A 22,281-nucleotide genomic window follows, 5' to 3' on the forward strand; every position below is an offset into this window, starting at 1 on the left:
TGGACATCCCCAGGCCCCGGGGAGGCCCCCAGAGAACCCTCTCCAGGTCCCGGGCAGGTCTCGGGCTCACCGGGGGAGCGTGCTGGCCCTGCAGCCCCAGCCTGAGCAAAGGCCCCGTGGCGGGACTCGGCGCAGGGCTGGCAGCCTCCGCTGGGGGCCGGCCAGAGGGGCCCGTCTGGTTTGAGTTCCCGGCGCCTCTCGCTCCCTACACCAACCCACAGCCCGGCTCCGAGCTGCCAGGCCCACGCCTTATTTGGGTCTTGTCTCCCCCGAAACAAGCCTTCGCAGCCTTAAAAGGCAGGCGCCGGGGGTGGGGGCGGCAGGAGGGGGGCAGTTGCCCCTGCTGGCTCCAGAGCCCCTCCAGCTGTGCCCCCCACCCCCGGCTTGGCCGGCTCCAGCTGTGTGGTCACCGCTCTCCACCCCAAAGCCACACTGGCCGGCGCAGCCCGCTCCTCGGAGGGGTGGCGGGCAGGGGTGGGCTCCTGGCACGAGCCCGCGCCCTCCCAGGCAGCCAGCCGCCCTCTGGTTTTCATTTAAAACCAGGGCTCTGGATCCACTTGCGTCTCTTCTTACCCAGTGGGGCAGGGAGGGGGGTGGACACTGACGATCGCAGCTGCCATCGACTGCACGCCCACCTGTGCCAGGCCCCGGGCGTGGTGGCAGGTCCTGTGCCCACGTGGACACCCGCGGGCCTCGAGCAGGCCTGGGAGAGGCTATTTGACCCCATTTCCCAGGTGGGAAAATAGGCAGGTCCAGAGAGGACGAGATACACAGGTCACTGCGTGGCAGGGCTGGAACCCGACCTTGTGTCGGTAGCTGTGAGCTCTTAACCCAGGGAGCTTGCTGGGGTCGTTGGGAAAGCCCCGGCCTCGTCGCCAGCCCCTCTCCCCGGGCCCGTCAGTGATCTACCTCGGCGGTGTCCCAGGTAAATTTCCCTACCTCTCGGCCTCTGTCTCCCTCTGCACCGAAAGGGCTAGAGCTGCCTTCTGGGGCTGACGGGGGCATGGCTGGCAGCGGCCAGCAGGGCTCTCACCCTCCCCCGTTGTCCTCCAGTCGCAGGCTCCTCTGGCATCGTGGAGCCCAGGTGGTCCGGCAGTGCCATGCGGCGGGTGGCTCTCCAGCCCACAGTCTTCTCAGGTGGGTCCTGGGGGCAGCTGACGGGGTCCCCCTGGGCTGGAGGAGGGATATGGGGCAGTATGGTGACAGTCCTGAACACCAGCTGGCTCCAGCTGTGAAAGGTTAGGGACAGTGCCCTGCCCTGCCCCTGCAGGCAGGAAAGAGAACCGTGAGGGGGCAAGGAAGGCCCGGAACGGAGCTTGACCTGGGCCCAGCACCCCGAGGCCCATGGCCTTGCAGATTCTTGCAGATGTGGGTCCGAACCCTCGGTTTTCTATGGACCTATGAGATGCAAGGCCCAGTGCTTTCCATTGTCAGCTGATGAAAGCTCACAGCTGCCCTCCCCTTAAGGAAAGTGTCATTGTCCCCATTTTGAAAGAGGAGGATGCTGAGGGTCAGAGTGGGACCGTGCCCTGCCCAGGGCCCCACAGCCAGGAAGGGGCAGCGCTGGGACTCGACCACCCTAGGTGCTGGGCTCGCGAGCACTCAGTCCACCCCATTCTGAGCCTCAGGTGTGAAATGGGGGTGATAGTCGTGTGGGCCGGTGAGACGAGCGCACGGAGCCCGCGGCACAGTGCCTGGCAGCTAGGAAACTGTGTCGACGGCCAGAACTCTTTAATAACTCATGACCGCGGTGGCCAGAGATGCTGGATGGGACATGGGAAGGTGGCTCCAGAGGGCGGATCTGAGGTGGCCCCGCTGAGGCCAGCCCAGCCCCGGCCCCACCTGAAGGGAGCAATCCGGGGTGCCCACAGGGCAGGGCCTACCCCGTGGGGGCTGTGAGTCTGCCTGCGCCCCGCCTCCCCCAAGGGGACTGTGGGTTCCCAGGGGGAGCCAGGGGGCCCTAACCCCGGCCCCTGCCTCCCCGCTCCCCACAGGTTGTCTCAACTGCAGCAAAGTGTTGGAGCTGACAGAGCGGCTGAAGGTGCTGGAGGCCAAGGTGGGTGTGCGGCAGCCTCCCAGCCTCCTGCCTCCCGGCCAGGCTGGGCGACAGCCTCCCCGTCTACCCCCGGTACCCCCACCCTGTCCGCTCAGCTCCCCCACAGAGCTTCAACACTCACCACCCTCCGGGGCTCCACTCGGACCCTGCAGCAGGCAGCTGCCCCTGACAGGCAGGCACGACCCATCCAGCCCTCTGGAATGCCCTTCCTCAGCCCCCTCCTCCATGAGGCCTCCTCCTCCATGAAGCCCCCTTGGATACGCCCTCATCCCCATCCCAGCCCAATATGCATGGACATGCCCCTCCCCAGAGCTCCTGGCTGGATCACCTCCTGTCCTTTTCCTTTATCCTTCTGTAGTATTATCTTCCCAGTGTCTAGTGTACAGCTCAACTTATTTCAAAATAAAAAGCTTTCTTAAGAAGGCAAAAAGTAAGACATGCTAAATATAGAAACACGAAAAACTCAGAAACGTGAAGAACCTCCCAGAAAATCCATTTGCAGCCATCCAGAGAGAGTGACCTGTGAGGATTTTTTTCTTCCGGATTTTCTAAACTTGCTTATGAGCACATCCCTTTGGTCTGCATAGACTTTGCTCTATGCAGACAAATTCCTCCTGTGGAAATATATCTTTTTTTTTTAAGATTTATTTTATTTATTTCTCCCCACCCCTTGTGATTTTTCACTTGCTGTGTCTACTTATCTTCCTTGTTTCTTTAGGAGGCACTGGGAGCTAAACCTGGGACCTCTGATGAGGGAGGGAGGTGCCTAATTGCTTGAGCCACCTCTGCTCCCTGCTTTGTTGTGTCTCTCATTGTTTTTCCTCCCCGTGTCTGTTATTGCATCATCTTGTTGCGTCAGCTCACCACGCCTGACCATCTTGTCAGCTCATTGTTCTCTTTAGAAGGTACTGGGACCCTCTGCTCTGTGCTTTGCTGTGTCTCTCATTATGATTTTTCTCCTCATGTCCCTTGTGTCAGCTTGCCTTGCCTGCCTGTTGCACCAGCTTGCTGTCTTCTTTAGGAGGCACTGGGATCCTAACCAGTGACCTCCCATGTGGTAGGCGGGAGTCCAGCCTCCTGAGCCACGTCCATTTCCTGAGATTTATCTTAAAGGGATTATCCAATGCAAAGATACTTACCAAAGCGTTAACTTTAAATAGGGAAATTTAAAAACCAGACTACAGAAAGCATGGTTGTATAAATTATAGCCTATCCACTCTGTGGAATATTAGGCAGTCATTTTTTAAAATTCCTTTTTTCTAACATGAAACGGTGTCCCTGGTTTACCAAAGTGGAGAAAGCAAGCTTCCGAATAGCATATGCTAAACCCTGAATTTCGAGCCACCTGTGTGGGAGGCAGTCTGGTCCCTGGCTTTTTTTTTTTTAAGATTTATTTTTTCCCTGCCCCCACCCTGCTGTTTTTGCTGTCTGTGTCCATTCTCTGCGTGATCTTCTGTATCTGTTTCTCTTTTTGTCTCCTCATCTTTCTCCTCTAGGATTCAGAGGGATTCGATCCTGGGGACCTCTGATGGGGAGAGAGGTTCCCTGTCAACTGCACCACCTCAGTTCCTGGTTTCTGCTGCGCTTCACTTTGACTCTCCCCTTCATCTCTCTTGTTGTGTCATCATCTTGCTGCGTGACTCACTCGTGTGGGCACTGGCTCACCGCACGGGCACTCGGCTCACCATGCGGGCACTTGCGTGGACACTCAGCTCACTGCGTGGGCACTGGCTCACCGTGCAGGCATACTTTCTCTTCTTCTTTTTCACCAGGAGGTCCCAGGGATCGAACCCAGGTCCTCCCATATGGTAGGCGGAGGCCTTATCACTTGAGCCACATCCGCTTCTGGGTCCCAAGCTTTTCTCTAGACACCCCCAACTATCCCCCATCCCCTCTACCCCCCACCCCCCACACCCGTCAGCGGTCATTCTGGCCTCTCCTTGATGCTCAGTTAAAAGCTCAGGGGGCACCTCCAACCTTTCAGAGTCCCCCCATCTTGGGCCCACAGATGAATTTTGGGTACACCACTGAGTCACCCCCTTAATTCCCTCCAAATTTAGTGACAGCCCTTCTGCCCATAACCCAGTGATGCTGTAACAGACTAAGAGAAGCTTTATATTATCTGTGCATGGAAAATAGCCCACGCTGCACAGTCAGCACCACACAGCTCCCAGTGCTCAATGCTGGCCAGCAGAGAGTTCCGGCAATTGTGTTCCTTTTGTTGGTGATCACGTGCACTGATTTTTCCAAAATGAATGTTATGAATTGAGCCTTTTTTTTTTTTTTTTTTTTTTTGAGGTTCCAGGACTAGGGATTGAACCTGGGACCTTGTATGTGGGAAGCTGGCACTCAACCACTGAGCCACATCAGCTCCCCTAAGTTGGTTTTTTCATTTGTTTGCTTGCTTGTTTGTTTTTTAGGAGGCACCGGGAACCGAACCCGGGACCTCCCAGCAGGTGCTCACCCGCTTGAGCCACATCCGCTCCCTGAATTGCACCATTGTAAAAGCAGTCACTTCTGGTAAAGTCCCCCTGTGAGCCCAGGTCTGCACCCAGGGTGAGCCCTGCTGGCCTCGTGGGGCCTCCTCTTCCAGGGCCTCTGGCACCCACTCCACCCCTCTCTACCTCTTCCTCCACAGGTGGCCGTGCTGACTGTCCCGGAGCAGGCAGTGCCCCCAGCCCCCACTGCCCCCGAGGACCCCACCCCACTCTGGGGCTCCCTGGCCACCCAGGGCAGCCCTGGAGATGGAGGCCTCCAAGGTAAGGGGTACGGGCTGGAACTCATGCTCCTTGCAGGGCCCCCCGCCTCTCCAGGGGGCCTGTGGGATGGTCTCCAGGGGCCCCTGAGCACTGGCCGCCCGGCCGCCCCACTTGGACCCTGCCCCGGGGTGGGGCTAGGAGTGGGGGCTCGGGATGACTCTCCCCCACCCAGGCCTGGGGGCCACTGACCCCTGCCTACCCCCTTCCCAGGGCTGCCGGGAGCCAGAGAGAGCGTGAGGGCCCCACTGCTCCCTCGGGATGGTAGGTGCTGGCCGGGGGAGCGGGAGGCACAGTGGGGGGGCCGCAAGGAGGGAGATGCGACCCGATGTACTTTCGCCCCCAGACCGAGGTGGTGCTCGGGGACTGCCAGGGCCCGCCGGCCCCAAGGGAGATGCCGGCAGCCGAGGCCCGCCGGGGGTGACAGGCCCACCAGGTAAATGTGCCCCACCCCCCACGGCCCCTCCGGCCCGACGGGCTCAGGCTGGAGCTCCCCAAAACCCCCTTTTGAATGCACCCGGCCCGAGCCCCCTGGGCACCTACTGCCAGCCAGCTCTGAGGTGGGCGCTGGGGCGGGTCAGGCCAGTGCCTGCCCCCTGGGGCTCCCAGGAAGGGGAGAGACAGCAGCGCCTCCCCCGTGTGACCTGGGCTCTGACGGGGAACAGCTTCAGGTTTTTTGTTTGTTGGGTTTTTTTTTAAGATTTTTTTTTCCATTTATTTCTCTCCCCCACCCCCACCCCCAGTTGTCTGCTCTGTGTCCATTCGCTGTGTGTTCTTCTGTGTCCGTTTCTATTCCTGCCAACGGCACCGGGAATCTGTGTCTCTTTTTGTTGCATCATCTTGTGTCAGCTCTCTGTGTGTGCGGCAGCGCCCTGGGCAGGCTGAGCTTTTTTCGCACTGGGCGGCTCTCCTTACGGGGCGCACTCCTTGCGCGTGGGGCTCCCCTGCGTGGGGGACACCCCTGCGTGGCACAGCACTCCTTGCACGCATCAGCACTGCGCATGGGCCAGCTCCACATGGGTCAAGGAGGCCCGGGGTTTGAACCGAGGACCTCCCATGTGGTAGGCGGACACCCTATCAGTTGAGCCAAATCTGCTTCCCCGGCTTCGGGTTATGGGGACCCCAAGGAAGGAAGCCCAGTCCGAGCCTGGATCTGGGGGGAGGGGGGCCGGGGAGAAGGGGGAGAGGACAGGGAGGGCTTCCAGAGGGTTTGGCATCCTGAGGATGAGCTGACATTTGCACCAGGCCGAGCAAAGCGAGGACTGGTAAGAGAGAACAGCTTGTGCAAAGCCCTGGAAGGGAGAGTGGAAGGAACATTCTGGGCATCAGTCGTATTTGTTAAGCATCCTACTGTGCACCAAGTGTCATTCTCATAAAGAACCTAGGAAGGGCTGAGGTTATCCCCATGGAAGACAGAGGCCTACCTGGCCGGCGAGGGCACAGCCAGGTCCTGCCCAGACCCCGGAAGACAGAGCTTCCTCCCAGCGAGGCCCAAGGCTGTCTTGTGCAGTGAGTGGCCCCCGCGCGCCCACCCAGGCCCTGCCCCTGCTTCCTGCACACCCACCAACGCCGTGGTTTCGTTGCAGGTCCTCAGGGCCCCCCAGGGAGCCCTGGCCAGGTTGGAGCTGTGGGGATCCCCGGAGAGAGGGGACCTCCAGGCCCCCCAGGACCCCCTGGCCCTGCTGGCCCCCCGGCCCCCATCGGGCCACCCCACGCCTGGATCTCTGAGCACCGTGAGTCCTGCAGGGCCCCAGCAGGCTGGGGGGCCGGGGGGGAGGCTGGGAGAAGAGGCTGGAGTAACCATGCCGCAGGACGTCCTGCCCTTGTCACGGCCATGCCGCTCACAGATGAGGAGAACCGAGGGCCGGGAAGGAGAGGCCGCTTTCCAGGGTCCCGTAGCCTGGGCCTGGGGGCTGCGCTTGAAACCCAGGTGGCCTCCAGAGCCTGTGATTAGAGCCACCCGGCAGCAGGCTGTCCTGCCAAGCCCTGGAGCTGGCCAGGAGCCAGTCCTCGGAGCACCGGAAAACTCAAGTCCCAGCAGCAGGAAGCAAGCGCTGGGCTCTCAAGGCCACAGCCTGGCCCTGTGCTCCGAGAGGCCCCGCCCTGTCCCCCGCCTTGGCAGCCCACCTCCCCCACACGCACCGCCTGGGGCCAGCGCTTAGCCTCATCATGTCTTTGGTGCATGATTGGCACGTCCCTCTCCCTCCCTGAGCCTCAGTTTCCTCATCTGTACAATGGGGGATGGTGACAATGCCAGTCTCCCAGAGCCCCGTGACCCCTGTGCACTGAAGCCTGGTACACAGTAGGTGTCTAATAAATAGGAGCTTTATGCTTCCCATTAGACATGCGCCAGAATGGGCTCCACAAGGTGGAGAGCCTTGTTGGATGTCACCAGCTGCGTGGCAGTGGGTTAGAACCCAGGTCTCCCTGCCCACAGGTGCCAGCTGCTGCACCCATTAGGCCTCCTGGTCCTGCTGGGCCAATGCTTCCCCACCCTCTGCCCATGGAGCAGGTGCCTAGTGGCCCCAACTACACCATGGGTCACCCCACAGGGCAGTCAAACCTGGCCTGGCTGAGGTGGCAAGTGAAGACCGACGGCCCCACTCCATCCAGCCCACCCAGCCTGCTCACACACCGTCTTCCCTCCCCCAGGGGACTCATTACTGTCCAACACCTTCACTGAGACCAGCAGCCACTGGCCCCAGGGACCCATGGGGCCCCCAGGCCCTCCAGGGCCCATGGGTAAGTCAATTCCAAGCCTGGGGTACGGTGGGTGGGGTACTGGAGGGATATGACTGGCCACCAGGAGGAAGCTGATGGGTTTCCTGGCATTGTAGTCTCCTCTGGTCCTGAGAACATCCTCTCTTATTCCAGGTCCCCCTGGGCCCCCGGGCCCCATGGGCATCCCCGGGAGTCCTGGACACATGGTAAGTAATTCTCCAAGTGCTCCCACCCACCCCCTCATCTATCCATCTATCCTTTCATCCATTCACTCACCACCCACCCATCTATCCACTTGTAGTAGCCAGCCAAAGGGGTGCTGATGCAAAATACCAGAAATGGGTTGGTTTTTATAAAGGGTATTTATTTGAGATAGGAGCTTACAGATACCAGGTCATAAAGCATAAGTTACTTCCCTCACCAAGGTCTATTTTCCCATGTTGGAGCAAGATGGCTGCCAATGACTGCAAGGGTTCAGGCTTCCTGGGTTCCTCTCTTCAGGGTCTTGCTTCTCTTTCCTCTGTGAGCTTACTTCCTAGGGCTCCATTTAAGGCTTCAGCACCAAACTCCAACATCAAAACTCCAACATCAAAAACCCTCCACTCTGTCCTTTGCCATGCCTTTTATCTGTGAGTCTCCACTCACCAAGGGGTAGAGAGTCAATGCCCTAATGACGTGGCCCAATCAAAGCCCTAATCATAACTTAATCATGCCCAGGTACAGACCAGATTACAAACATAATCTGATATCTATTTTTGGAATTCATAACCATATAAAACTGCTACACCACCCATCCTTTCATCCATTCATCCATCCATTCACTTACCCCTTCATCCATCCAACTCTTCATCCATTCATCCACCCACCCATCCATCCATTCACCCCTCTTCATCCATCCATCCCTTCATCCATTCATCCACCCACCCATCCATCATTCACCCACCCCTTCATCCATCCTTTCTTCCATTCACCATCCATCCACCCATCCATCCTTTCATTTGTTCATTCAACAAGCATTTATTAAGTACTAATATGCAATCCACTTTCCGAAACTCCTCTCATTCCATCCATGTACCAAGAGGTCTGAGGTCAAGAAAGGTGGAGGTTCTTGCCCTAGAGCTGCAGCCAGCTCCTGGCAGCATCCAGATCAGACTGGAGACTACCTGGTTCCAGGGCCAGAGCTCTTAACACAGAGCCCTATGAACTTGCCACTATGTGCCGGGCCCTGGGTATGTGATGAAGAGGCCGGAAGCCCAGGCCAGCTCCCTTCTGACCCCTCGACCCCCTACCCTTGCCCACTCCCACCCTGCCTGTCTTGTTGCTCAGGGACCTCCAGGCCCCACCGGCCCAGAAGGAATGTCTGGCCGCCCAGGAGAGAAGGGAGAGCGAGTGAGTACTCAGGCAGCCCCAGGTGGGTGGTTCTAGGGGGTCCTGGGGACCCCAGGTAAGACTCCCCCACAGCTGACTCCATTCCTCTCCTCCCTCCCACACAGGGACTGCGAGGGGAGCCTGGCCCCCAGGGCTCTGCAGGGCAGCAGGTGAGTAACACCATCCACCCTGCAGTGCCTGCCCCCTCCAGGATCCCACAGGACCAGCCTCTGATCAGGCTCCATCCCCTGTGGCCTCTGACCCTCCCTGCCTGGTCCAGGCCCTAGTGGGCCAGTCCTGGAGCTCCACATTCAGGGCATGCTCCATCTCCCCTCAGGCGCTCCCTGTCTCTGGGTCCTGACAGTCTTAGGACCTCATTCTGTCGCCCTTGCTCTGGTTCTCTGGGTCTCTATCGATTTCTCTCTCTCTCTCCTACCCTCCATGTCTCTGTCTCTCTGACTCTTTGTCTCTCCTTCGCTCTCCATTTCTCCAGCTATGATTGTAGATTTGTATTTCTCCCTTTGATTTGGTCCATTTTTGCCTTTTGTATTTTGAAGCTCTGTTATTAGGTGCATACACATTTAGGATTTCAATATCTTCCTGGTCCTTTTACCTCTATGAAATGAACATATTCATCTCTGGTTATACTCCTTGTCTTGAATTCAACCTTGTTCAGTGTTAAAATAACCACACCAGCTGTCTTATGCGTCGTGCTTGCATGTATATCTTTTTCTATCCTTTTACTTCAACCTGTCTTTTTTTTTTTTAAGATTTATTTTTTAATTTATTTCTCTCCCCTTCCACACCCCCCAGTTGTCTGCTCTCTGTGTCTACCCACTGCGTGCTCCTCTGTGACCGCTTCTATCCTTATCAGCGGCACCAGTCTTCTGGCTTGTATAATTTCTGGTGAACTTTTCCTGTCAATTTTATTGTTGTTTTCCTATATAATGTGTCCTTTTTTTCTGCCTTTTAAGATTTTTCTCTTTATCCTTGGTTTCCAACATATTGATTCTGTGCTTGGGTGTGGTTTTCTTTGTACTTATCCTGCTTTGGGTTTGCTGAGATTCCTGGCTCTGTAATGTTTGCTGGGTTTTTGTTTTTGTTTCAGTTGCTCATTTTATTTTGTTTTAAAATCAAATTTGGGACAACATTGGCAAATATCTCTTCAAACACTTTTCTGTTTCTGCTGTCTTCTCCACTTCTGTGACTCCAACTACACTTGATATTCTCCCACAAATCATTCAGGGTCTGTTTTTATTTTTATTTTTTTAATCTTTTTTCTCCTGTGCTTCAGTTTGAATTATTCAGACTGTCTGACCTGTCTTCAAGATAATTGATTCTTTCTTCTGTTGTATCTAATCCTGTTTAATGGATTTTTATTTTAGGTATTATAGTTGTCATTTCCAGGATTTCCATTTGATTGTGTTTTTTTATTTGATTCTTTTTTTAATAGTTTCCACGTCTCTGCTGAAATTGTCCATCTCATCACCAATTACATCAATCCCAGTAGATTTTTTAATGTGTTTATCATTGATATTGTAAACTCTTTGTCTGCTGATTCCAACATCTAAGTTAGCTGTGGATCTGTTTCTATTGATTGATTTTTCTCTTGAGTATGGGTCACAATTTCCTGTCTCCACATGTCTAATATTTTTAAATTATTATTATTATATACTAAACAGTGTAGATAATATGTCAAAGAGATTCTGGATTCTGTTGTCCTCCTCTGAGGAGTGTTGAGTTTTGTTCTAGCAGTTAAATTACTGATGGATTGCCTTGCTTGTTTGGAGGCTGGGTTTTAGGCTTTATCAGGGAAAGCCCATTTGGGTTTTGCCCTTAATCTTGGGATGTGGTCTTTATTCCTAAGGCATGGGCTTTCTGTAGTGAGTTTTATTGGAAAGTCTTCGTTGTTAACAAGCACCTCTGACTTAGTAGAACTTGAACCTTAAACTCTGTCGCCCCTGAAGCGGGCAACTGCTGAAATCCCTGCTCAGTTCTAACCACAATCCAGCTCTTGTTTACCTGATTCCTGGGATCTTACACTGTGAATGGGTAGCACTCAGGGATCATCCAAAGAAAAGAGGGCAGTATTTATGCAGATTTTGCTCCTCCTCTTGTAGCTCCCTGTTTTCTAATGCCCTGTTTTTCTGGCAGCCTCAACTCTGACCTCTGACTCCTCCGGCCAATAAGACTGAAGCTTTCTACTTGAGCTCTGTTTACCTGAGTTGGCAGGTTGTGCCCTCCAAGAAAAAGCCATAAAAAATAGGAATTTTACCCAATGCAGTTCCCTTCTTTCAGGGATCAAATATCCTCCAGTTCTGGCTGCTCTTTATCATTTTCTATTGCCTTAAAACAGTTGTTTGCATTTTATTACTTTAGTCTGTACAGGCTCTTCTCTGTCTCTCTCTCCCCAGTATATATGTCTCTCACTCTTTCTCTCTTTCTCCATCACCTCCGTCTCTTCCTGCCCCCCCCCCTCACTCCTTCTATCTCTCCTTGCAGGGAGAACCTGGCCCCAAAGGAGACCCTGGTGAGAAGAGTCACTGGGTAAGCTCCAGCCCAGCACTGGCTTCCCCTTTCCCCCTCCTGTCCTGGGTGCTCAAGATACTGTTCTCTCACCCATGGGCCCTGGGGGTGGGTACAGCCTATGCCCACTGTCACCTGGTCTCCCAGGGAGGATACTTGGCAGACCTCAGCCCAGCCCCCTACCCCATCCTGCCTCTCCCAAGTGGGCAGGGCCAGCCCTACCAGCAGACCCCACACTCTGTGCCTCCGTGTTTGTCCCTGTCTCTGCCTCTTTTTCCCAGATGGTTTGGGCTAGCCCAGGCCAGACTGCACTCCCTGCCTCTAAAGCTCGCTCCCAGCAGGGGCTTTGGCTTCTATTCCCCCATCTGCAGAAGAAAGGGAAGTATGGAAACACTGTCCCCACGGGAGAATGGGACAAGAGCCTTAGGAAAACCATGAAGCATGAGAAGGGAGGCCTAGAAGCTGTGAGGTACACAGGAGCCCCATTGTAAAAGGGACAAGGGACCCAGACACCACATACACACAGGAAATCCATGAATCATGGGAAGGGAGATCTAGAAACCACTACATACACAGGAGAACCATGGAAAATGTGATGAGGTCCTCTAGACACCACTGTGTACAAAGGAAGCTCATTAAGAATGGGAAGGGAGAACTAGAAACTGTCGCATAAGCCAGAGACTTGGGATAAATGGGAAGGAGGACCTAGAAACCACACGCCCAAAAGTCCCACGATCAATGTGGAAACCTAGAAACCGTCACACCCATTGGAGATAATTATAGTAAGTGAATTTTGGGGCCTAGGAACCTCTACCCACCCAAGGGACACATCGGGGAAGTGACCAGAAGACTAGAATCCAGCATGCCCTAAAGCCCCATGATGCAGGGGCCTGGAAACCATCATCGACAGGAGACATTTAGAAAATGGAAGGGGGACAAGGGTAGACACCCCTACAAGAGAGACAACGGGGAAGCTCTGTTGGGGGGGTGTGTCTTGCTTCCCCCCTCAGCCCACCACACAGGTTGGTTGGGACCCCTACTTCTTGGCAGGCTCTAATTAGTGAGGACATGGACGGCAGCCAGCACCTGCCCTGCCCTCTCTTTTCCTGATTGTGGGGTCAGTGATGGATACAGCCGTGGGAGCCCCCACCCTGCATGAGACCCCCTGCCCCAAGACTCTCCTTGACTCCTGGAGCTCTGCTACCTCTCTGGCAAGCCCCTCCCAGCCCCTCGCCGCTCCCCTTCTCTCTTACCCCACCTCTGGTTCCAGGGCCTCTTGAGATGAGACCACTGCCCGTGGGGGCGTGCGCTGGGCTGTGAGTCCAGCCCCCTGCTTGCCCGACGCCCCTTCACTGGCCCCTCCCAGAGGCCCTTGGTCTGAGAACGTGTGTCCCGCCCAGCCTAGGAGAGGTGGGAACGGCAAGGTGCAGGCAGAGCTGGGCTGTCAGCGCCGTTCTTGCTTGGGGATTCCCGGCTGGGTAGAGGGGTTCTTGGGCTACTTAACCCACTGGCCTCGAACCCCGAGCCACCTGCCGGGGAGGCCCCCCTGAGAGGTAGCAAGGCCCTGCCCATCCACCCGCTCCTGCTTGCCCACCTGTGCTTTGGACTCTGCCTGCTGCCTGCCTGGGAGGGGGCCCATTGGACTGAGGGCTGCATGAGGCTTTTCAGGGCTAGAGGGACCAGCTCTGTTGGGGTCAGGCAGGAACGGGGGGTCCAGGGCGGGGATGGGGGTCCAGTATGCCACTGTCCAGGCCGCTGGCCCAGCTGCAGCTCAGCAGTGACACCTGGTGGTCATGGGGGCACACTTCAGGCACTGGCAGAGAATGCGCAGAGCTAGCCCAAGACAAATACTCACGCCCCTTACTCAGACAGGGAAACTGAGGCCCAAGTCTGCAAAGCGAATCATTGGCAAACCTGGGACCAGAGATGGGAAATCAGCTAGCATTCTCCAGCCCCTCCCTAGTGGGTACCACACACCTCCTCGAGGCTGGACAAGGGGGTCACAGATGCAACCCAGACAGTCTCCATCCTCGGAGTGGTCACCATGGGGTGGGGGGAAACAGGCCTGCAACCAGCGGCCACAGGACAGAGGGGGCTCAGCTGTGATGGGGGACACTCCAGCATCCTCCTGCAGGAGGAGACTGGAGCAGAGGCCTGAAAGGGGCATTAACCAAGTGAAGGGTGCTCCGGCAGAGAAGAGGGCACAGCTCATGCAAAGGCCCTGAGGCAAGAGTAAGCCGGGGGTATTTAAGGAGCTGAAAATACTGGGAATGGCAGACTGTGATAGGCAAGGGGTGGGACAGAAGGGCCAAGAGGCTTTCAGGACTTAGGAGGCCACATTAAGGAACTTGAACTTTGTTCTGTAGCAATGAGGAATCACTGCAGTATCTAGAAGCAGGGGAGTGACATATCAATTTGTGTTTGGGAGAGAGCCCTCTGGGGGCCATATGGAGGGACAGGGTGGGTGAAGACAAAAGAGAGAGCTGAGGCAGGAGGCTGTCCTGGTGCAATTTCTGGGGCTTGACCTGGAGGTGCAGTGAGGATGGACAGATGTTGTCAAAAATAAGAGACAGTGGGTGCTGGTTTGGCTGTGAAGGGGAATGAGGAATCCAGGGAGACTCCCAGCTCTCTGGCACAATCATTAAAGAAAGCTGGGAGGAGCAAGCACACCGAGATTTGTTCACGTAAAACGGGAGGTGTCTGTGGTCTGTCTGAGTGGCGTGTCCAGCAGGCCCTGGACGCTCAGACCTGGAGCTCGTAGGGCAACCAGGCTGGGTGGGGACAGGGTGTCATCAGTGCCAACAGTGGGCCACCTATCTGGGAGGGGCTCCAGGCAATGGAGGTTTTTTTCCATATTTTGACCTCAGATGTTTATATTGAAAAATTTCAGATTTACAGGAAAGGTGGTATGATGAATACTCTTCTACTCTTCCTCCAGATTCTCCCGTTGTTAATGTGTTGCCACATTGGCTCTACTTTTCCATTTATATATTTATGGACCTTCCTTCCTAATCCATTTGAAAGTAAGCTGCAGACCTCATGCCACGTCTGCCCCAACACTTCAGTGTGCATCTCAGAAGAATATAGGGAGCTGGTGTAGCTCAGTGGTTGAGCACCAGTTTCCCCCATTCGAACTCCCAGGTTCAATCCCCAGCCCTGGAACCACCAAAAAAAAAAAAAACCAGAAGAAGAATATGGACATTCTCCTCCCACATAGCCACAAAACCAGTCATGCCTAAAAAAGCCAAAATGAACCCAAATATTTTAAATCCAAGATCAAATCAAGGTTCATGCATTGAGTTTGGTCATCAAGTCTCTAGCCTCTTTTTTTAATTTAAAAACTTATTTTCTGTATCAGTGTTACAAGTTACTCAGTTAACACAAGACAGTAATTACAGAAACAACCTGCTTTAGACAGTGGTTGCACTTCCCCTTTATTTTTGTTTATTCCTCCATCTTCTGGGATTTGGGACTACGTCCACTCTGATGGCTTCAGGCTGAGAAGGGGCAGAGGAATGGAATTGTTTTGCTGGCGATTGAAGATTCTCCTTGCTTTGGGGCTGGGCTGGTCCCTCACTGTTGTTCTGTTAGTTGTCCAGGTCTAGTCTCTTTTAATCTAGAACAGGCCCCCTGCCCTTGTCTTCCATGTGGGAAAGGTCTGGTGTAATTTGGAAGGTCACCCATTTTTAGAGCCTTTTCTCATAACACTGGAAGGGGTTACCTTGATGGTCAGCCTGTCGTGAGCCTCTGATCCCCTGATCACAGTGGCCTGAAAGTAGCCCAGACTACGTGATGTGGACAGTGTGGCTGGAGGGCAACAGACAGTGCCAGCGAGGCCGTGGTGGGCTCACCTGTAACAGGTGAGTTGGGGGCCTCTCAGTGTGTAGATATTTTTGTGGGGAACAAAGCTGCCTAAGAGAGTTGGATTGCAATTGCTAGATTGTTTAATCTATCCTAAGTAAAGGACACTAAAAGAAGACTCCTAGATGTCAAGGCAGAAATAGTTCTATTAGCCATCCTGGTGCTCTGTGGGAATTAAGATATCTACATTCCGGAAGTATCTTTAATCTAGACTGGGCAAGAGGAAACAGTGAGGGAGTGTCAAATGTTGGCAAGACTGTGGACCCTGGAGAAGGAAAGGACAGACGGTCCGAGAGGCAGTGAGGGCAAGGGAGGCAGCTGATGTCTCGCGTGAGCCCGGCAGCTGGCACCAGTTGGTGCAGGGGGAGCTTAGAATGGGCGGGCCACATCTCCCTGGCCTGGGTGCTAGAGTGATGCTGGGAGAGGGGCGTGCTCAAGGAAGGATCCCAGAATGTGCCAGAAGATGGACTTGGTGTAGTCAGAGCCCTGGGAGAGAGCCCAGAGTGAGAGGGGCTGGGAGCACCAGGGCCTGAGCATTTTAAGTACAGCCTCCCCAAGGGTGATGCCACGCAAACACTCTAATTTTACTCATTACGTATTCATCTGACTCGAATGGAAATGACACTGGTAACTAGGTAAAGAGGGCATGGCAAACGTAGTACCTAAGGCAAAAAGTGAGTCAATTTTTAACACATTAAGTAAACAGGAATACAGGTGGCCCAAGGATATGGCAAGAATAGTGCAGGCAATGTGGGAATGAACAGCTGATGTCGGGGAACGATATTAGAGGACAGGGCAGACTCTGTGGTGAACCCCATGGCAGGCTCTGTGGTGGGCTCCGTGGCAGGTCCCATGACAGGCTCTGTGGGGGGCCCGTGGAAATTTCCGGGGCAGGTGGCAGGCTCTGTGGTGGGCCCCGTGGAAGTTTCCGAGGCAGGTCCCATGGCAGGCTCTGTGGTGGACCCCGTGGAAGTTTCCGAGGCAGGTCCCATGGCAGGCTCTGTGGTGGACCCCGTGGAAGTTTCCGGGGCAGGTACCATGGTAGGTTCTGTGGTGGGCTCCGTGGCAGGTCCCATGGCAGGCTCTGTGGTGGGCTCCGTGGCAGGTCCCATGACAGGCTCTGTGGGGGGCTCCAGGGCAGGTTCCGGGGCAAGTCCCATGACAGGCTCTGTGGGGGACTCCAGGGCAGGTTCCGGGGCAGGTTCCATGGCAGGCTCTGTGGTGGGCTCCGTGGCAGGTCCCATGACAGGCTCTGTGGGGGGCTCCGGGGCAGGTTCCGGGGCAGGTCCCATGGCAGGCTCTGTGATGGGCTCGGCAGGCTCTGGGACAGCAGGCCTGCGCCTGTGGACTGGCATCCCCCTCCCCCGGAAGCAGCAGGATTCGTAGTAGTGTGGGGAAAGAGCAGCCAGCCGGGATCCCATGTGACTTGCTGAGGGGCCCTGTGGGAACTGCTTCCTCCTGCCTTGTGCCCCCGTCCTCCCCTGGTCTTGTCCCAGCTGTCCCCGGGCCCTGAGCTGTGGCAGGTGGTGTGAGGCTGCAGGTGCATGTCCAGGGTGGGGCATGGACCACCAACAGGCTTTGCGGGCCCCCTCCCCGACCCCTTCACGGCTGCATCTGTCTCTTTCCTCCACAGGGGGAGGGGTTGCACCAACTACGCGAGGCTTTGAAGATTTTAGCTGAGAGGGTTTTAATCTTGGAAACAATGATTGGGCTCTACGGTGAGTAGAGACAGACAGATGGACAGCCCAACCCCCGCCCGCGAGCCTTCCCCAGCCCTCCTGGGGTAGAGCTGGCCTGGGCCCAGTCACGAGGCTGGAGAAGGTGCCTGCTCCAGGCAAGTGTGGGGAGGACTCCGCAAACCTGAGGGGCGACCCAGCCACTCCTGTTCCTCAGTGACCGGCCCTCCCCTCCACAGCTGAAGGGGGCCCTAGAGACCGTGGCCCCCACCCCTGTGGTCAGACCTGGGCTTCCAAGCATTGTGGGTAATATGGTTTCCAGACCTGCAAGGGAACTAGAGGGCGACAGATGTCACGTTTGGGAGAAATTAGGGGCTCTGGAGCCAAATTCCAAGCCAGCAGAGGATTGTGGGTCACAGGCCAGACTCGGACAGTGCAGGGCCTTGTGGGTAATTAAGTCAGAGCCCAGGCCCTCAGGAGGATCATGGGTAATGGCGCCAGATTTCAGACAGGCTTCGGATCTAGGGAAATTGTGAGTTACAGAGACATCGATCGCCAGGCCTACAGGACGATGGTCAGAGCAAGACTTTGGAAGTGCAGGGACTGTGGATACCAGAGCCAGGCTCAGGCCTCGGGGGCCTCTGGGTATTAAGCGACAGGCCCTCCTGGCATGGCGTCTCCTCCTCGCAGTTTCCCCTTTGGTCCTCCTAACTTGCCCTGGGCTCCCCTTAGAGGCTGAGAAAGCCAGATCCTCATCCCAGGCCTTCCCCGGCGATCCGCAGCCTATCTGACTGCTTGAGGAGCCCCCACCCTAGGAGCGTGCCCCCTCCCCTCGGCTCCCCGGCCCTGCCCTCGGAGGCCGGACTTGCACCGTCTGCTCTTCTCGATCTCCCATCAGGCTCCTAGCTTACAGAGCTTCCTGCAGCAGCAGGCTCAGCTGGAGCTCCTGGCCAGACGGGTCAGCCTGCTGGAAGCCATCATCTGGCCAGGTAATGGCAGGGCGGGCAGGCAGGGGCAGCCCCTTCCAGGAAGGGCCCAGGAAAGGCCTGGGGACACAGGGGCGCCTCCCGCGGTTTGGCCCAGGCCAGCGGATGCTCATCCTTCAGTCCTTCCTTCTGTCCAGCAGACAGTGCCTGGCACAGAGAAGATGCCAGTAACTAGTTCTAGAATTAACGAGCACCTGCTCCAGGCCAGGCCCCTTGCTGGCACAGGCACCGACAGATAAGACGTAGACATGGCCCTGCCCTCATGGCACTTAGAGTACTGATGGGAAGAGAGCCCTGAAACTGCAGTTAAGACTCAGGGTGAGAAACCAATCCGTGGGGTTAGTCCAGGTGGCTGCGGAAGCACAGACATGACCATGGCTAGGGCTCGGGATAGTGTGTGGGAAGGCAGCTCTGGGAGGGCTTCCTGGAGGTGTGAGGAGGTGGTAGTTGCAATTAGCAACAGCAGAGAAAGAGCATGGGCAAAGGCCAAGAGAGTGCCTAGTAGGTTCGTTCCACGAGGTCGCTGAGAGGTAGAAGCCAAGGCTAGAGACTCTGGTGGGGACCAGATGGGAAGGTCTTTGAAGGTAGGCTGGGGAGGCACGGAGGACGTTGGACAGAAGGCAGCCCATACCTGCCTCGTGGTGGAGTGCGGAAGGGCTTAGCAAGAGCCCCTTCCCTGCATGCGGATGGCCATCCGAGCTGAGCTCCCTTCTTCAGCGACCTGCTAGGAGGCCCCTGCAGCTGCCCCATCCTACCCCATCAGTGTGCAGGGGCCTCAGACACAACCGCCCACCTGGCACCTGCTTCGCAGGTGGGGAGAATGAGGCCCCAAGCAGGAAGGAGGGCTGGGCTAGAGCCAAGCCTTCTCCACTCAGCAAACCATGGGGAGCGCTTACTGAGCACCAGGTCCCGAGTGGGCACTGGGGCACCAGAGAGCAGGTGAGTCCCTGCCCTGGCGGGCTGCCCATTGAGTGGGGAGAACTCTCGGTGTCTAGTGCCAAGGGCTGTGGGGTACTGGGCACCAAGCCTTCTTGGAAGCGGTGACACTTGGGTTGGGTCATGGGCGATCCCTATGTGTGCCAGGTGGAGAAAAGGGGAAGAGCAGCCCTGGCAGAGTCCAGCGCGGGCAAAGGCCTGGTGGTTGGAAAGTGCACGATCTGCTTCTTGAGCGCTTCCCACCACGCCTCGTGGCTTCTCTAAGTTCCAGAAACTTCAACAACTATTTCCCCAACCTCCTCCCCTCATACAAGGGAACCAAGGATCTAAGCCCAGACTCCCAACACCTTCTCAGGTGTCCCGTCCTCAGGACAGGAGCCAGGAGACACACATTCAGGCCCCTCTGGCCCTGGACCCACCCTACTTTCAGCCAGCTCTGTCTCCAGCAGCCCACGGAGGGCACATCAGGCACCCAGGAGGGCCCACGCCCACTCTCAGTGGTCACCAGCCGGGGAGAGGGTCCCCATGAGCCAGCTCGGGCTGTGGGCCTAGAAGGGAAGGGGGGGTGGGGTGCAGGATATAGGACCCTCCCCATTGGCCCAGCATACATAGCAGGTGCTAACTAAAGACCCAGACGGGGCTCACGTTTAGGTTATAATTGATAACGATAATAGTAACAGCTGCCACGTGTCAGTCCTTCCCAGGCTGGGATTTACGGCTCCTCTCCAATCCTTAGCACAAGCTCACTAGGTGGGCGATGCGATGCCCATTTTACAGATGAAGAAATGGAGGCTCAGAGGGCTCGCGTGACTCCCTTGTAGTCACAGGGAGAGTAGCCCTTTGGGCTCCACCAGCAGAAGGTCCCTGGCCCTCTCTGCTAGGCCTGGCCCTGGGGAAACCGGAGGCGCTGAATCTGATTGTGTCAGAACAGCATCTCGGGACCAACTCACACTGCCCGGACCCACACGGGACCTGGGCTGAAGCCACACCAACCAACAGCCACGATAACCCAGCACTGACTGTGTTACCTGAACTTTCCATTCCTGGTCACAGGGTGTGACCTGTCGCAAGGGTGTGACAATGGAGTATTATCACCCTGTTCCAGACGAGGAAACTAAGTCTCAGAGGTCCCGTGACCTGCCCAAGGTCACATGCCTGGGACGTGGTGGGGCCAGAACATAGCCCTAGCTGATTTTGGAGATGTGCTCCGGGCCCCTCTCCTTCTGCGCCCCCGAATGAGGGCACGGGCTGTCTCTGGATAGTGACCGCACACCCCCACAGTCTCAAGTCCCAGCCCGGAGGGGTCAGGAGGCTGGAGCACACAGGGGCCAGGTGCTGGGCAGTTACGGTTACGCAGGCACGGCCATCCTGGGGGCTGTCAACAAGGCTGAGGAGGCTCGGCCACGACCTTGCACACTGGGGCCCTCCTCTCTGAGTGTCCCTGTCCCCTAGAAAAACAGCCCATCCTTTGGACCTGCCTGGCCTGCTGTTTTTACTGAGGTGGTAGTTACAGAAGACTTCCTGGAGGAGATGGCTCCTGCCCTGGGTTTGAAGGATGAGTTGGAGTTTTCCAGGTGGCAAGAATGCCAATTACCCAGTTTCACTCTTGGGGGTCGGCTTGTTTCCAAGTTGGGGCCTATCTCACCATAGCCCCGTTGGAACTGACTTCATTGTTGGAGCTGGGTGGGTCCTCAGAGTCTATCTGTAACTGTCCCCTGGTCTTAGTTAAGCAGCTGACGGGGGTGACTTGCCCAAGGGCACATAGTAGGACAGTGGCAGAGCCTGGCCTGCCTGAGTCCATCCCCTCCACAGGCCACCCAGCCCAAGGAGAGAGGGGGTGTCTGTTCTCTGGTCTCAGTGTACCCAGCTATGAAACGGGGATGGTGCAAGGCATACCTTCACCCCAAAATGAGGAATAGAAAAATGAACTGTACATTTGGGTTTTTTTTGAGGTACTGGGGTTAGGATTGAACTTGGGACCTCATACGTGGGAAGCCGGAGCTCAACCACTGAGCCACATCAATTCCCGAGTTGGTTTTTTCATTTGTTTGCTTATTGTTTTTTTTAATTTGTTTTTAGGAGGTACAGGGAACTGAACCCGGAACCTCCCATGTGGAAAGCAGGCACTCAACCGCTTGAGCCACATCTGCTCCCATGGACTATTTTTTATGTAATGCTCGTTACATGCTAAGCATTTCCTAAGCTGGGTGGGTCCGGTTATTCCCACCCAACAGAAAAGGAATCAAATAGAGGCCCTGAGTGCTTGCCTCAGCTTGGGGAGCTGATAACCCCCAAGGGGTGGCCCCGTCGTTCCCCCAGCGCTGCCTCTGGACCCAGGAAGGGGGATGCACCCGGCAGAGGGTGCCCGGTCCCAGCCCCCGAAGGGCCAGGGGGAGGTGGACGTGGATCCCACTAACGCAGACTCTCTCCTTCCCTCCGGCAGAACCAGAGCTGGGGTCCGGGGCAGGCGCTGCCGGCACGGGCACCCCCAGCCTCCTGCGAGGCAAAAGGGGACGACGCACGGCCAACTACCAGATCGTGGCTCCCAGGAGCCGGAAAGAGGGGGGCTGAGGGCGGCGCAGCCCTTGGGGTGGGCCGGGCCGGGCCCCCCATTCCCGCCACCACTGGCCAAGCCCCTGCCGGAACCACCCGCCCCTATTTATTGATGTCTTCCGGATCCCTTCGGCTCCCCAGGCCTTTAGGGGGGCAGGGCTCCATCCTGGCACCTGCGTGCGCACAGCATGAGGCCGAGCGGGATCTGGGGCCTGAGGGGGAGCAGGCAGCCCGGGACCCCGGGTGAGGTCTCCTTTGGGGCTCTGGGCCTCAGTTTCCCTCTATGAAATGTGGTGCTGTGGGCCTGCAGGGAGAAGGGGGACAAGGTTTCCTCTCAGCTGCCTGGACATCTGGGCCTGGAGGTGCCCAGAACCTGCAGGGCTGAGGGAGACTGCAGTCTCTGGGCTGCAATCTTGGGCCCCTCCTGGCCTCGTCTCTGGTGCTGAGCTCCTGGCCCTGAGGTCAGGCTGCCTGCCTTCTGGTCAGAGGGTCGGGGTCCCCTGGCCTCCCGTCCTGCTCCCTGAACCCGCAGCCCTCCTCAGGGTGGACAGTGGGGCCGCCCGCTCTAACAGCCGCCGTGACAGGCGCCAGGGGGGTAGACGTGTACCGGCCAATAAAGGCCCCCTGCCTAACCCCCGCCCAGCCTGGTCTTGGTGTGTGCGCAGATGGGGGACAGGGCGGCAGGGACAGGAGCCCTCCCTCCCCTCGGTGGGTTTCTCTCCCACCTGCAAAGCGGGGGTATGAGGCTGGCTCTGTGCAGAGCAGGGGGCCACAGGGGAGGGGTCCCTGTGGCCATAGCCTGGCCCAGTGTGTCCTTACCCTAGGCAGCCGGGGCACGGGGG

General features: G+C 56.6%; 1 protein-coding gene across 11 annotated transcripts in view; it reads left to right on the forward strand.

The window, feature by feature from the left end:
* EMID1 (EMI domain containing 1) overlaps positions 1–22,075 on the forward strand; it is a 36,977-nt gene extending 14,902 nt beyond the window's left edge. The window contains exons 4-17 of one of the 11 annotated variants that reach the window (XR_009181875.2): positions 1,054–1,137; positions 1,995–2,056; positions 4,695–4,815; positions 5,026–5,076; positions 5,159–5,248; positions 6,399–6,545; positions 7,465–7,554; positions 7,687–7,739; positions 8,860–8,922; positions 9,027–9,071; positions 11,404–11,448; positions 17,863–17,953; positions 20,966–21,056; positions 21,330–21,444. Coding sequence is in view for 9 of the 11 variants with exons in the window: in XM_004461713.5 (XP_004461770.1) it covers positions 1,054–1,137; positions 1,995–2,056; positions 4,695–4,815; positions 5,026–5,076; positions 5,159–5,248; positions 6,399–6,545; positions 7,465–7,554; positions 7,687–7,739; positions 8,860–8,922; positions 9,027–9,071; positions 11,404–11,448; positions 21,330–21,686 (1,208 nt within the window). In the remaining 2 variants the exon portion in view is untranslated. The other 10 variants (XR_009181876.2, XM_004461716.4, XM_004461720.4 and 7 more) reach the window with 10 other exon arrangements.
* Positions 22,076–22,281: the final 206 nt, after the last annotated feature.

This window comes from Dasypus novemcinctus, chromosome 19 (genome assembly GCF_030445035.2).
Source record: "Dasypus novemcinctus isolate mDasNov1 chromosome 19, mDasNov1.1.hap2, whole genome shotgun sequence".
NCBI classification, from domain to species: domain Eukaryota; kingdom Metazoa; phylum Chordata; class Mammalia; order Cingulata; family Dasypodidae; genus Dasypus; species Dasypus novemcinctus.